This window comes from Phascolarctos cinereus, unplaced genomic scaffold (assembly GCF_003287225.1).
Source record: "Phascolarctos cinereus isolate Bilbo 61053 unplaced genomic scaffold, phaCin_HiC Scaffold_5;HRSCAF=322, whole genome shotgun sequence".
Taxonomy (NCBI): Eukaryota; Metazoa; Chordata; class Mammalia; order Diprotodontia; family Phascolarctidae; genus Phascolarctos; species Phascolarctos cinereus.
This window is the reverse complement of record NW_027555958.1, coordinates 26870857-26886528: the sequence shown is the minus strand read 5'-3', so window position 1 is coordinate 26886528 and position 15672 is coordinate 26870857. Positions and strand designations below refer to the sequence as shown.

Sequence of the window (15672 nt, the reverse complement as noted above, 5' to 3'; positions counted from 1 at the left end):
GACCTCACCACTCCACAAGTTCTCTCTCTATTTCTTAGCAAGCCTCCCTATCTGAGTGAAATGTCTCCAAGGATTACCTCCCTCCATGCTCCTCTATTCTTCTACTGTCTGCATCAAGGGTTACCTTGTTGGCACCATGTCAGTCTTAGAATTCATTCATAAATATATCTTACCTTGGCTGGGATGACAGTCTCTGGTAGTGTTCCTTAGGAATGATCGTTCCAGACAGGGAACTCTCTGGTGTGGCCATTACCTTCAATATATGGACGCCTTTTTTTTCTCCGACAAGTCCTAGAGAAGAGACTGATTGTTAAATAATCACCTCTCCTGGATTTTGCTGTCCACAGTCCAAGCAGTTGTGATGAAATAGTTCTCATTTTCCACCAGGCACCTTCCAGATAACCACCTTTCATTGTTAGTAGCAAGTATCCATTTAGACTGGCATCCTGTAACCTCTCCATGAAAAAATAAAAATGTTGTTGAGTTAAGGTAGCATAGCTTGTTCCCCAAGTGGTTGAGGCGCCTGTGTAAGGATGGTAAGGCGGACTAATGGTTTTAAAGTAATGCTGCGCCATCCCTTCGTGTCTTTGGCAGATGGTGTGGTTTGTTTAGAAAGATTCTGTTGCTCAGTAGAATGATATTCCTGAGCCTTGCGAGAGTTCCACCTGTGCATCGGCCTTGCGGGTAGGTTCACATCATTAGTTTGCAGACTTTTTCACTTGCTTGCAAGATTTGTTTATCTCAACTCTTAGTGAGTGACATTCTGAATCTCTGCTTCTGAATCTAAGAGAGCACAAGCATCTGTTTGTGAGCAGTGTTAGGAGTTCAGATAATCAAAATCATCAGTCAGAATTACTCTCCTGGTGACTCACCTGGAAACAGTTGATCTTGCAGGAGAGACCTCGGAAGCATGGATGGAGAATCTTTGATCAGAAGAGATCTCTGTGCACGCTCCTTGCTGAACATATCGTTTGTATCTTTCTGAAGCACTTGTCCCCTTCCCCTTTTTGTTAAGAGTGATTTGTGCAGTGGCTGTGTCCCCACTACTTGTTCACAAGCCTCATGGAGCAGGAGCCGTCTTGTTCATTCTCATACCTCTAGGACCTTGCAGAACGGTCTTCATGTTAATAGGAGTTTAATGATTCTTTGTGGAATTGAAGTGAATTGACTTGTCACTGTTGGTCTGAGAGGCTTTTTCAGCAGTACCAGCTCTTGGACATGGCAGATGTTTTGGTTGCATTGACTTTTGTCCCCTGGGGCTTGTCAGTATTACTGGGACGCCTGCAGGTGTGCTTTGGTTGTCAAACAAAATAGTTCAATCAATAAACATGTTCCTGTTACGTGCCACGCACTGTGTGAAGTGCTAGGGATACAAAAAGAAGCAAAAGACAGTCCTTGACCTCAAGGACCTTACAGTCTAATGGCAGAGACAACGTATGTGTGTGTGTGTGTGTGTATATGTATGTATGTATACATATATATATTTATGAAACAAGCTATATGCCAGATAAATGGGAAATAATTAATAGAGGGAAGGCCCTAGAATTCTTGTTTGTTTGTTTGTTTGTTTTTTTAGGCAATTGGGGTTAAGTGACTTGCCCAGGGTCACACAGCTAGTAAGTGTCAAGTGTCTGAGGCCAGATTTGAACTCAGGTCTTTCTGAATCCAGGGCTGGCACCCTATCCACTGCACCATCTAGCTGCCCCCCAGTTTCTTTTATATCATCACGTGTACAGTTCTGAGCATTATAGTTTAGGACATTAGGATGTTGATAATCTGGAGAGTGTCCAGAGGAAGGTAATCAGGATAGGGAAGGGCCTTCCTTGAGATCCTGCCATGGAAGCATTGGTTGCAGGGATTGGCTGTGGAGGAAGAGAAGACTTGGGGAGGGGGCTTTAGGGCTGGGAGAACGTGACGTCTGTCTGTAAGCGTGAAGCTTCCCCGCAGTGAGAGCTGTCCAGAAGCGGGATGGTTTGCCTCAAGAGTTAGGGGGTTCCCTTACCCTTGGAGGTCCTTAAGAAGAGGCTGGGTGACCATTCATCAGGCTGGGAGGACATGATTCCTTGTCTGTGGGGTTGGATTCCACGGCTGCCAAGCTCCCTTCCACCTCGCAAAGCCTCTGGTTCCTTGAAGTAAGACTCTAGTTGTCATCTTGTCACTGTTGGAAATTAGCGATGAGTCTCCTCCCCTATACTTACGATCCCTGTAACTTTCCAAACAAAAGACCTGCCTCTGGCCACCTGTGCCTTTTCTCTTTGTATCCACAGGGCTTCGCTCCGTGCTTGGCACAGAGCAAGCACTTAATAAATGCCGCTTCAGTTAATTCACTGAATCATTCGGTCATCATTGCCATCTTTCTGGAATGATTTTGGGTCTTCCTGCTACCTTTTTGGTAGCTACCTTTTGGCAGCCAACATGACAGTGGATGAGAGCTATCCCTGTGGATTCTGGGAGTAGCTGGAAGCCCATGAACATGGAGAAATGTTTAACTTCCCTTTGTTAAAAACTCTAACCTTGACCTCACGAGAGGCCTGCATTGAAGTAACCTTTTCTCTTTCCCTTTTCCTTTTCCCTTTTCCTTTTCCCTTTTCCTTTTCCCTTTTCCTTTTCCCTTTCCCCTTTCCCCTTTCTCCTTTCTCCCTTTTCCCTTCCCTTCCCTTCCTCCTTCCTTCTTCCTTCCCTTCCTTCCTTCCTTCCCTTCCCTTCCTTCTTCCCTTCCCTTCCCTTCCCTTCCCTTCCTTCCCTTCCTTCTTCCTTCCCTTCCCTTCCCTTCCCTTCCCTTGCCTTCCCTTCCCTTCCTTCCCTTCCTTCCCTTGCCTTCCCTTGCTTCCTTCCTTCTTCCTTCCCTTGCTTCCTTGCTTCCCTTGCCTTCCCTTGCCCTTCCCTTGCCTTCCTTCCCTTCCCTTCCCTTCCCTTCCCTTCCCCTTCCCTTCCCTTCCCTCCCTTCCCTTCCTTCCCCTTCCTTCCTTCCTTCTTCCTTCTTCCTTCCTTCCCTTCCCTTCCCTTCCCTTCCTTCCCTTCCCTTCCTTCCCTTCCTTCCCTTCCTTCCCTTCCTTCTTCCTTCCCTTCCCTTCCTTGCCTTCTTGTTCCTTCCCTTGCCTTGCCTTCCCTTCCTTGCCTTGCCTTCCCTTGCCTTCCTTGCCTTCCTTGCCTTCCCTTCCCTTGCCTTGCCTTCCCTTCCTTCCCTTGCCTTGCCTTCCTTGCCTTCCTTGCCTTCCTTGCCTTCCCTTCCTTGCCTTGCCTTCCCTTCCTTCCCTTGCCTTCCTTCCCTTGCCTTGCCTTCCCTTGCCTTCCTTGCCTTCCTTCCTTGCCTTGCCTTCCCTTGCCTTCCTTGCTTCCTTGCCTTCCCTTGCCTTCCCTTGCCTTCCCTTCCCTTGCCTTCTTCCCTTCCCTCCTTCCCTTCCCTTGCCTTCTTCCCTTGCCTTCCTTCTTCCTTGCCTTCTTGCCTTCCCTTCCCTTCCTTCCCTTCCCTTGCCTTCCCTTCCCTTGCCTTCCCTTCCTTCCCTTGCCTTCCCTTCCTTGCCTTCCCTTCCCTTCCCTTCCCTTCCTTCCTTCCTTCCCTTCCTTCCCTTCCTTCCCTTCCTTCCTTGCTTCCTTGCCTCCTTCTTGCCTTCCCTTCCCTTGTTCCCTTCCCTTGCCTTCCGTTCCTTCCCTTCCCTTGCCTTGCCTTCCCTTGCCTTCCCTTCCCTTGCCTTCCCTTGCCTTGCCTTCCCTTGCCTTCCTTCCCTTCCCTTGCCTTCCCTTGCCTTCCCTTGCCTTCTTCCTTCCCTTCCCTTCCTTGCCTTCCCTTCCCTTGCCTTGCCTTCCCTTGCCTTCCCTTCCCTTCCTTCCCTTGCCTTCCTTCCTTGCCTTCTTCCCTTGCCTTCCCTTCCCTTCCCTTCCTTCCCTTCCCTTCCCTTCCTTCCCTTCCTTCCCTTCCCTTCCCCTTCCTTCCCTTCCCTTCCTTCCCTTCCCTTCCCTTCCTTCCCTTCCTTCCCTTCCCTTCCCTTCCCTTCCCTTCCTTCCCTTCCTTCCCTTCCCTTCCCTTCCCTTCCCTTCCCTTTCCCTTTCTCCTTTCCTTTCTCTTTTCCCCTTTCCTTTCCCTTTTCCTTTTCCCTTTCCCCTTTCTCCTTTTTCCTTTCCTTTCCCCTTTCCCCTTTCCCCTTTCCCCTTTCTCCTTTCTCCTTTCCTTTCCTTTCCCCTTTCCTTTCTTTTCCCTTTCCCTTTCCTTTCCTATTTCCTTTCCATTTCCAAGGAACCTGGAGCCAGTTACCCAGCTGTATGTCAGTGTGGATGCCAGCACCAAAGATAGCCTAAAGAAAATTGATCGGCCACTCTTCAAGGATTTCTGGCAAAGATTCCTCGACAGTTTAAGAGCGTTGGCTACAAAGGTACGTGTTGAGAAAATGTCAGACCTGTAGTTCGCACCTGTCACGTCTGTTCTGCCTTGAAAAGTTCAGACCCCCGGGGCCATTGTGGATCATCTTGTCTAACCTCCTCATTTTATCACTGGAATAACCACGACCAGAAACACCAAGCGTCCTGCTCAGGGTCATTCAACAAATAGCAGAGCTGAGTTCCGAACCCGTGTCCTCTTTTTCCAAATCTGGCCCTTCCTCCCATGGGATAAAGACTGACATGGTGACTGGTCGCATGATTTTGGGGGTGTAAGGAACTCCCCCTCTCAGTGCTGGCTGACACCTTCTCTGTGGCTTTTAGCCTCAGAGAGCCACCTAGGCCACTGAGGGTGCGAAGACTGGCCTGGGGTCACCCAGCCAGGATGGGCAGAGGTCCTCCTGACTCCTCAGCTAGCACGATCCCACGAGGTTTGTTCAGTCCATTACCTCATGGGAGTGTAACCATTGCCCTGGGCCTTACAAGAGTGATCTCCATTTTACAGATTAGGAAGTCGAGGCTGGGCAGGCTGAAGTGACTTGTTGAGGTCCCACACTGAGGTCATAGCAGAGGCAGAACCTTGGCCCTAAGTCCAGGGCTTTTTCCTTACTGGCTTGCTCTTTTCCTTTTTTTTATTTTCCAAATGATCATTCCATCTTCATCTTCCTCCTCTATTCATCCATTCACCTAGTATCCTTGTGTGTGTGGGTGCATGGCACTGTGGAATACAGGGTGTGTATGTGTGTATATATATATACACCCCATTGTGCCCTTGAAATGCTCACCATCTTGGTTGGCTTGCAAAGACATGATTTTACACACACACACACACACACACACACACACACACACACACACACGTACGCGCATGCGCATATGTGAGAAATAGTCTGGTTAAATGGGGATTTCCTAGATGTAGGGAACTCCCAGGGGAAGAAACTCTCTCCACCAGTGCAAGTTGGCACCTTCTCTGTAGCCTTTAGTCTTTGAATATTGAAGGGCTGAATGCTTTGTCTGGGGTTACACAGCCAGGATACGTCAGAGGCGCCACTTGATCCCAGGTCTTTCTGATTCCTGAGACTGGCTCTCTATCTCTGTTGTTCCTAATACGAGTTAATACAGTTATCCGAGATGTTGTCCCATGATGGGAACGACGCTCTGCAAACCTTTGTCCTTCAGAGGTAGGCTGACGTCTTGTCAGGCATTCTGATTAAAAACGCTCTCCAGAGCCTGCCTCCTCGTGAGCATCTTACCCCACCCTGACCATCGGATCAGAGCTTGCACAGAGGCAGGGAGATCCACCGTCACTCAGGCTAGAAAATTAAACCCAGACCTAGGCAGCCTCAGCGTAATGGACATCGCATTGTTCTCTGCTCCTCTTGTGGTTTCTTTGTGGAGGATGCTTGCGTGCAAAAGGCCTTTAGTTCTCTCAGAGACCTTTGCTCCTCGTTTCCTGGCCTCACATTCAGTCACACCGGCTTTAGTGGTCCCTGTGGCTTAGGTTAAATAAATAGTCTAGAAGTCCTCTCAGTGGGATAGAAGGTGCAGGATTGGCACCAGGGACCTTCATCCATGTCCAGGGATGTGTTTAAAGAAAAATTAGATAATTGTATTTCACTATAATTGGCTTCTTTTGTAATCCTATGTATTTTATTTTATACACTTAAAAACATGATTCTGAGAAGGGCTCCATAGGCTTCACCTCACTGACTTCACCAAAAGGTGAAGCCCTCCTCTAGATAAACTCCAATTCACCTGGAATCTGTTTCCAGAATTAAATAAATCCAAGAAGTCAACATCATAGAAGCTGGCATTTACAGAGCAATTCAATGGATTTTTTTTCCTTTTGGCCAAAACCTTCCTTGCAATGAGCCAGCCCTAGTCATGGTAATTGGGGCAGAGACAGAGGGACCCCAGAGGCCATGGAGGTCACCCTTTGTGGGATCAGAAATCCTCCATGTGGCATCTTCAGCATGGCCTCAGTCTCATGCCACCAGTCTCCTGTCTTACATGAACAGCTCCAGTTCACCTTGTAAAACCGCCCACTCTCCACATCGGCTTACGACTTCCTGAGGCCGCGAGTTTGGTGACTGCCAAACTTGGCTTCTTGACTGGCAATTCCTGTGAGTTACTGACCTTCTTATGGAATGCTGCAGTCAGGAAGCCCTTAGAGACCACACATTTATAGAGCAGCTCTCTGCCTCTTGTTAACACTCTTTCCCTTTGCAGTGTCTGCACCTTTGTCTATGTGTCATGCTCCCCCCATGGAACATAAGCTCCTGAAGGACAAGGCCTGCGTCATTGTTGACTTTGTATTTCCAGCTTACTAGACGTTTGCCAGGTTGGACTGAATTGACTTGTGCCTGGTTTCACAGATTGCAACAGGTGGAGACATCTCTACAATCCAGGTCTTGTGGCTCCTTCTGAAGTGGGCTTTCTCATTGCACCTCTGCCATGCCTGTCACACCTGCAGGTCAGCGTCAGGCCAAATGGACTCCCTAATCTCTTCCTTTGAAGATATATGGGAGGTGCCTGCAACTTTTTCATTGGCCTAAGTGTTCAATACCCAATTACTCTGTTGGTGTTCCTGTTAATGGTCACAGTAGGGATAGGAATTGGTGCTAATAGGAATCTGAGTGATGCTTTGAGATACTTTTCACCATTTCCCAGCCCAAACATATCTTACCAGCATCATTATCATGGAACTCTAATTAGATTTGGATAAGTCCCCTTGGGCGGTCTTGTTTGGTATCCACTGGGATCGGGCATCTGCTTTCCATGTATTTGGTGCTGTTAAGACTTGAGCTGCTTCTTCCCAGAGGTGTCCACCCCTGACATTAGAGAGAGCTGTGCATTTTAAGAACTTTCTCCAAATGAAATACTCAGTTAAGATGGCATCCTCTTGAATTTCTTGATGCAGCAGCTGGTACCGCATGATGTCAGGAAAGATTGATGTTACTGATTTTCAGAGTTCCTGAGGACAGTGTTTGGGAGATGTAGCCCTTGAATCACAGCTGGCAACAATCCTTATTAGGACAGTAATCTGATGGGCTTAGGTTGATGCAAAAATACACAGATTTTGTTTGTTTTAATAGAATGGGATAGTAAATACAGGATTTCCTTCTGAAATTTGTGTTCAAATTTTATTTGCTTTTCTCTGGGTAGAGAGTGTCATTGAGTCAATAAACATTTATTAAACACCCACTGTGTGCCAGGCACTGGGCTAAGAACTGAGGATAGAAAAAGAAGCCAAAGTCAGGCCCTACTGACAAGGAGCTTACAATCTAATGCGGAGACAAGAGGAAAACAGCTGTGTACAAACAAGCTAAAAACAGGATCAGTTGGTGGTAGGTGGGGTGGGGGGGAACATCTGGAAATTTTGGAAAATAAGACTTCTTAACAAATGTCTCAAGATGAAAAAGACTTCATTTCCATGAAATGAATGCCCCCAGAATAGAAGAGGGCAGGCTTCTGTCTCTTTTCCCCCAGCCATTGACAATCAGCTGCTTTTGTTTCTAGAGTCTCCTCTGTTGTCAGACTATTCCCTCTGTGAGTAGGAAGGGGTGGACTATATTGGACATTGTATCTATGGGGCTAAAAATACTTTGGTCAAGGTGAACAGAAGAAACAAATGTGTTGCCTGTATTTTCCCCCCAAAGACAGCTTCTGTCAGTGAGGTCCTCTAGGACCAGAAATCTCTTAGATATAAAACTCTTAACCACCATCCAGCTTGGGCCATAGACTTTTATTAGCAGTGTGACCCAATTTATTTTTGCCAGTGTCCCATCATGGAAAGGTCAAGACTTGGTAGGACATTCAGGTGTTTAATCTTATTTTAGCCTTTTATAGTTAAGACAGCTATTCCTGAGCCCTCAATAAATATTTTCTCCCTCTACAGAAGCAGAGGATGTTATTTTGCTTCACGTGTGTTGTTGGATTTCAGAATTTGAACAATAACCTGTTTCTAGAGAATTGAGCGTGGTTTGTATCACTGACAAATATGGCTACTGAGTGGGTTTCTTCATAAAACTGTTATGTTAATTGGGACAGGACAGCCAAGGTCCAAGTCTACAAACCAAACACGGTGTTTTCACACATGGACCCTAACTGGCTGATGTCTGAGTGGGTGAGTGCCAGGGGTTTACTTGGCAGTTGCAATACGGAAGGTTTGTTAGAAAGCTGAGTTGAGCATCTGACTCAAGGCGCCATGTTGTGGTAGCCAGGGGGCAGCTTCTGGTTAGAGGACTGGGGAGGACTCAAATCCCGGCTCTGAGCTGGGGCAAGAAGCCACAGAGCCTCTCTGGGCTCAGTTTCCTTATCTGTCAAATGAAGGAGTTGGATTAGCTGATCTTCAGTCCCTTCCTGCTGTGAATGTTAGTGGGTGTACACGTGCACATGTGTTGTGTAAGGGTGATGAAGGGAGGAATGAAGGCAAGGGGAAGGGAAAGAGGAGGGAGGGTGAAAGAGAGAGAAGGGGAGAAATAAAGGAGTAAAGGGAAAGAGAGAGAGAATGAATACATGTTTAAAGGTGGGAGGAGGCTGTAAAATGTTTGTGCCCCCCTCCTCCCCCACCCGCATTTCTCTAAGCAAGGACATATGGACAGGCCTTTTAACAGCTACTCAACTCGATTGCATTTTTTGAGTTGGGAATGATTGCATGAGCCCAGCTTCCTTCTCTCTGATGCTTTCTCTTCCAGAAGACTAACCACTGGGTGAAGGGTGAGCTCCTTTTTCACCCTTTCTCCAGCCTTTCAGGCCGTGAGCAGCAGACCTGTGTTAGCTCGGTCCCTGTTTAACTCAGGATCATAACTTTGTCATTTTCAGAGTGTGATATGTGCCATCTTTAATGTAATAAAGAGAATACTTTTATTCGACAAATCTCTTCTCCTTAATCTTTATTCAGAAAGCCTTGGAAACGAACGCTTCAATTTGAGAAACATTGATGATGTCAACGTGAAGGGGAAAAGGAGGGAGATGAAGAGGGCCTGGAAATTCTTTTCACTATAGCCTGTGGAGACTTAGATAGTCATTGGTTTTAGTGCCACCTTTCACATAGGAGTGCATCTTTGAGAACTCAGCATTGGACGGTCTAATGCATGGCAGAACCAAGTCAGTTGAAGGAGGCAACTCAACTGGGGCCTGGGTCGTGTCCGACTCTCTGTGACTCCATTTGGGGTTTTCTTGGCAAAGACACTGGAGGGGTTTGTCATTTCCTTCTCTAGTTTGTTTTACAGATGAGGAAACTGAGGCAGACAGGGTCTCTCACACACAGCTAGTAAATACCTGAGGCTGGATATGAACTCAGATCTTCCTGACACCACCTAGCTGCTCAAAATGGGCTTTATATAGAGTTATAGCTTTAGTCAGTCAATAAACATTTGTAAAGTACATACCATACACCAGGTGCTGGGCTAAGCACTGTGGATACAAAAAGAGACAAAGGATAGCCTCTGCCCTCAAGGAGCTTACAGTCTAATGGGGGAGACAGCATGTACAAAGTGAGCTGTGTGCAGGATAAACAGGAAATAATTAACAGAGAGAAGGCACCAGAATTAAGAAGGGCTGGGGAAGACTTCCTGTAGAAGGTGGGACTTTAGCTGGGACTTAAAGGAAGCCAGGGAGGTCAGTAGTGGGAGTGGAGGAGGGAGAGCCTTCCAGGCAGGGGGGACAGTCTGAGAAAGTGCTTGGAACCAAGAAGGGGAGGGTCTTGTTTGTGGAACAGCCAGGAGGCCAGTGTCGCTGGAGTGAAGAACGCATGTCAGAGAATAGGGTGCAAGATTGGAAAAGTAGGTGGGGTCGTGTTATGCGGGGCTTTGAGTGCCAGAGTATTTGCCCCTGGAGGCAATAAGGAGCCAGTGAAGGTTATTGAGTGGGGAGAGGCGTGTGGGTGGTCAGACCTGTGCTTTGGGAAAATCACTTTAATGGCTGAACGGAGAATGGCCTAGAGTGGGGAGAGACATGAGGTGGGCAGACCCGCCAGAAGCCATTGCAGTAATCCAGGTGTGAGGTGATGAGGGTCTGCACTGGCAGTGGCAGAGGAGAGAAGGGGGTGTTTATGAGAAGTGTGGCGAAAGTGAAGTCAGCGGGCCATGGTGCCATATTGGATATGGAGGGTGAGAGATAGTGAGGAATTCAGGACGACTCCTAGGTTGTAAGCCTAAGGGACAGGGAGGATGGTATTGTCCCCTACAATAACAGGGAAAGTAGGAGGAGGGGATTTAGGGAGAAAGGTGAGTTCAGTTTTTGACATAGTATATTTAGGATGTCTACTGGACATCCAGTTGGAGATATCTGGAAGGCAGTTAAAGATAATAAAAGGGCTAAAAGGGACCTTGTAGACCACTTAGCTCAGGGTTCTTAACCTGGACTCCATGAACTTGTTTTTATAATATCTTGATAACTATATTTCAATATAATTGTTTTCCTTTGAAATCCTGTGTATTTTACTTTATGGATTTAGAAACATGATTCTAAGAAGGGGATCCGTAGGCTTCACCAGAGTGCCAGAGGGATCCAGGAAGCAAGAAAGATTAAAACTCTTGATTTAATCCAAGCTACTCAAAAGAAAACTGAGGCCCAGAGACGTTAGCTTATTTATCCAAGGTCATATAAGTAGTAAGGTTGCAAAACTGGGATTTGGACCCAGATCTATTGACTGTAAAGCAAGAGTTCTTTCCATTACACTATGCTGTCTAATACACATATACAGACATGCACATACATACATATGTGTATGCATACATAATCAAATACATACATAAGGGTCTTTTTTTAGGTTAATAGACACAGTAGGGTTTAAACAATCTGACTTTGTGCCATGTAATATTTCTAGGCTTGTGGAGGAATAAAAAGCTTTTAACAGCACCAGAAAACTTAAAAAAATTTCAGATTGGGAGAAGAAAATGAATGAACCTCATAGACTACTTTTAGTTGGCTAGAGTTCGTTCTAATTCTAGCTGTATGACATTGTGCGAGATTATACTTAATGGAGGGGTAGCTAGGTGGTGCAGTGGATAAAGCTCCAGCCTTGGAGTCAGGAGGATCTGAGTTCAAATCTGACCTCAGACACTTGACACTTACTAGATGTGTGACCCTGGGCAAGTCACTTTTCCCTGAATGTCTCACCAAAAACAAAAAGAAAAACAAAAAGATTACAGTGAATGTTAAGCACACAGATCTACTAAACTGCTTGTGATGGTGGTACTGGATGGACTTAATGGGGCTCAGATGCCCATTTGCTGCTCAGCTCCTGCTGAACCTAACCTCCTTGGGTTTTCTGTAAGCAGTCACTTTATAGTCTCTCTTCTCTCTGCCCCTCTGTCAGTAAACATAGGTGCTGTTTAAGAAAATTCATTGACTCAATGAAGAGAGGGTGGGGAGGGAGAAAAGGAGAGAATTTGGAACTCAAAGTTTTATAACAAATGTTTAAAATTGTTTTTACGTGTAACTGGGGAGAATTTAATTAATTAATTGTAAGAAAAGGTTAAAAAAAAGAAGCACAAAAAAAATCATTGAGCTGAATTGGACAAGTGAACCTGGATGCTTTTTTGCTCATATAATTTGTCCACATGGAATAGGGCAGATGCATGGAGGTTGCATCATCTAGGGAAATAAAACTGGGAGCCTTGCTGATCCCCAGGGCCATGAGGAAAAGCCCTCTCCCCGAGTATGGCCGAATCTCTTGGGCTGGACGTCAGCTTTGTCACTTGCAGAAGCCCTTGGGCTTCTCTTTCTTTGTGTCCCTGTGCCTTAATCATTATAAATCTTGCCTAGTTTCTCAGGAGCCACACCTCAAAAAATTTGCTGAGCTGCCAAGCAAGAAGCAAGCCTTTGCACAGCTTTCAGACTTAATACCTGAATCCACTTAATGCTTGACTGAAAAGGGGCTTAAGGTCCTGGCCTAGGCCTCCCTTGTGTTGGAAGGAAGTGAAGATGCTCAGGTTTGGAGCTTAGGCGTTCCACCAAACCCATTGTTTGTGTTTTTCTAAAGCTCTCATTGCCTTGGCAAAAAGCATAAAACTCACAATTGGTTTCCTCCTATTGATTTTTATTCAAGGTAAAAAAGAAGATCTCATGAATTTGGATTGATGCCATTAATCAGTCTATTTCCCGGGAACCGATTTCCTTCTCTTGTAGCTACAAGATAAATTATGAATGGCACCATGTCTGTGGATTTCCATGATTTGGGATGTTGCCTTAGAAATACAGTTTGAAATGAAAATGGAAGAAATCTGTTCCTCTTCTCTCTAAGATGCAAGTGATGTCTGAATATCTTCTTTGTCCCCATCATGCTGCTTACATGGGTAGATGCCACCTATTTCCGTTAGGTAACATCTCAGCTCTTTGAGGGAAATTGTCTTTTTTTTTTTTTAAATCCTCGTATTCCTACTGTGCCTAGCTCAGGTGTTGAGTAAATGCTTGTTGAACTGAGTCAAATGGAATGAGCTTACTTTTAAAATCTGTGGTCCTCATAATCAGAGGTCACTAAATGTCACGGTGTATAGAGTGTTGGACTCAGGAACACCTGAGTTTGAATCTGGCCTCAGACTCTTACTAGCTGTGTGACCCTGGGCAGGTCAGTTAACCTCTGTCTGCCTCAGTTTCCTCTTCTGTAAAGTGAGGATAACAGTAGCACCTACGTCCTGGTGTTGTTATGAGGATCAAATAGGATAACACATAAAGTGCTTTGCAAGCCTCCAGTGGAAGCTATTATTATATTATTATAAATGGGAGCTATTATTAAACTCGTCATCCTTATTGTGGTCAGTGGCTAACAATCCTACGGAGGTTATTTTACTGCCACAAAAACCAGTATTTGAACTGTTGGCTAAGAAGTCTTGGCGCGGTCTTCCTTTGCAGTCCACAGCCATCGTGGTGATATTTCTGCGGATTAGCAACAATCAGTCCTGTTGCTGGGACCCTGGGCAGCATCCAGGTGTTTAGAAGGGACCTTCGTGAAACGTTCATGAAGAGTTTTGGGCCTCACATCTCCGCTCTGCCGGGGGCCCTGGCTCATGCTCTCTAAATTACAGTAAGGTCCTCAGTTCTTCCCGGCTGCCTGAATTGAACTCGGTTCTGGCAGACGCTTGTGTTTAGAGGGTGTGGGGAGAATGGGGTGAAGTGAAAAGGCCTGCTAGTGACTGGAGGATGCTTTGGGGCCAGCTCATGTTTAGGAAATCCAAGTGTAAAATCTGCAACAGATGTTGAGATCAGTAACCAATGCTGTGTCACTTTCAATTTGGAAAACTGTCTAGTGTACCCGGAGCCGCTCTTCTGTCCCCAGCTGTTTGCTGCTTCTAATGGTCTTGCTGACAAGACTCATTGATGTGATTGTTTTGAATCTGAGCAAGCCGAATGGCACAAGGAGAGGTGGAGTATTTAGTTAAATAAGATTATTTATGCCTGCCAGAGTTTAAACAAACTATTCAGTAGGCAATAGAACATTAAAAAAAAGTTGAAAATCCCAATTTTCTTTTGTGGGTTTTTGTTTCTAGCTTTGTTTCTTTTGCATCGCCTTCATTTCTGAATTTATTCTTCCCTCTCCTGTCCCCAGAGAATTCTCCTTTGTAACAAAGAGCAAGAGAGAAGGAAAAATCACAGTTCATCATCAGCCAGGCCTGTCGGTATATGTTGTGTTCCATGCCCATAGTCCTCCGCCTCTGCAAATATAGGAGGGAAGGCATTTTCTCATCTTTTTGTCATGGCAAAGCTGGATCATTATAACTGTACAGCATTCAGGTTCTTCTTCTTTTTTTTTTTGTTCTTTCCATTTACATTTTTTTATGTTAATTTATTTTTAGTTTTCAACAATCACTTCCGTAAGCTTTTGGGTTTTAAATTTTCTTCCCCTCCCTTTTCACCTCCCTCCCCAAGACACCATACAATCTGGCTCTATGTATGTATTCCTGTTAAACATATTTTCACATTAGTTATGTTGTAAAGAAGAATTAGAGCCAATAGGAGGAACCACAAGAAAGAAGAAACAAAACACAACAGAGGGAAAAAATGCAAATAGTATGCTTCGATATGCATTCAAACTCCATAGTTCTTTCTCTGGATGTGGATAGCATTTTCCATCATAGACTTTTGGAGATGTCTTGTATCCTAGCATTGCTGAGAAGAGCTGAACCTATCAAAGTTAGTCATTAGTGGCCGTTACTGTGTACAACATTCTCCTGGTTCTGCTCACTTCACTCAGCATTAGTTCATCCAAGTCTTTCCAGGTTTTTCTGGAGTCCACTTGCTCATCATTTCTTATAGCACAATAGTATTCCATTACATTCATATGCCACAACTTGTTCAGCCATTTCCCAATTGATGGGCATCTCCTCAATTTCCAATTCTTTGCCACCACAAAAAGAGCTGCTATGAACATTTTTGTGCATGTGGTTCCTTTTCCCATTTTTATGATCTCTTTGAGATACAGCCCTGGAAGTGGTGTTGCTGGGTCAATGGGTATGCACATATTTATAGCCCTTTGGGCATAATTCCAAATTGCTCTCCAGAGTGGTTGGATCAATTCACAACTCCACCAGCAATGTATTAATATTTCTGTTTTTCCACATCTTCTCCAACATTTATCATTTTCCTGTTTTGTCATATTAGCCAACCTGATAGGTGTGATGTGGTACCTCAGAGTTGTTTTGATTCTGCATTTCTCTAATCAATAGTGATTTAGAGCATTTTTTCATATGACCATGGATGGCTTTAATTTCTGCAGCTGAAAACCATTTACATTGTTGCAGTTACTGGGTATATGGTTTCGCAGTTCTGTTCATTTTAGTTTGAATCATTTCATTTCTGCATGCTCCTCCTCTTCTGAATCCTGCATGTTCATCGTTTCTTTCTGCCTGGTAATATTCCATGATGCTCATGGCCCACTGTTTGCTTGGCCATTTCACAGATGAAGGGCACCTTCTTTATTTACAGTTCTCAAAGGGCATGGACACTATTGACTTTTTTATTATAATTCCAAATCGATTTCCTGGGTAGTTGGACCAGATTACACCCAGCTCCAATAGCATTGTGTCACTAGGGCAGTCTTTCCACAGCCTCTCCCACATTGACTACGTAAAGACTTTTACAAATCTGTAAATTTCCTATCCTGCTTATAGAGTTGGTCCTGTGCCCTCTCTTTCTGAAGCAAAATGAAAGGTGTTTATTTAGGTAAAATGGAAAACAGTTTTAAGGTAGGCACCAGATTTTTCTTAGGCATTTTTCTGGACCTGAATTCTTATTCCCACATATAATCCTAAACACTGGGCTTAAAAATGAAGGGGAGAACTAATTGTAAGCATC

General features: G+C 45.1%; 1 protein-coding gene across 1 annotated transcript in view; it reads left to right on the top strand.

Annotated features, from left to right (window-relative positions):
* LOC110222093 (S-adenosyl-L-methionine-dependent tRNA 4-demethylwyosine synthase TYW1) overlaps positions 1-15672 on the top strand; it is a 244141-nt gene that overhangs the window by 125481 nt on the left and 102988 nt on the right. Inside the window, 1 exon segment of the mRNA XM_078154729.1 lies at positions 4235-4370. Within this exon segment, the coding sequence (XP_078010855.1) occupies positions 4235-4370 (136 nt within the window).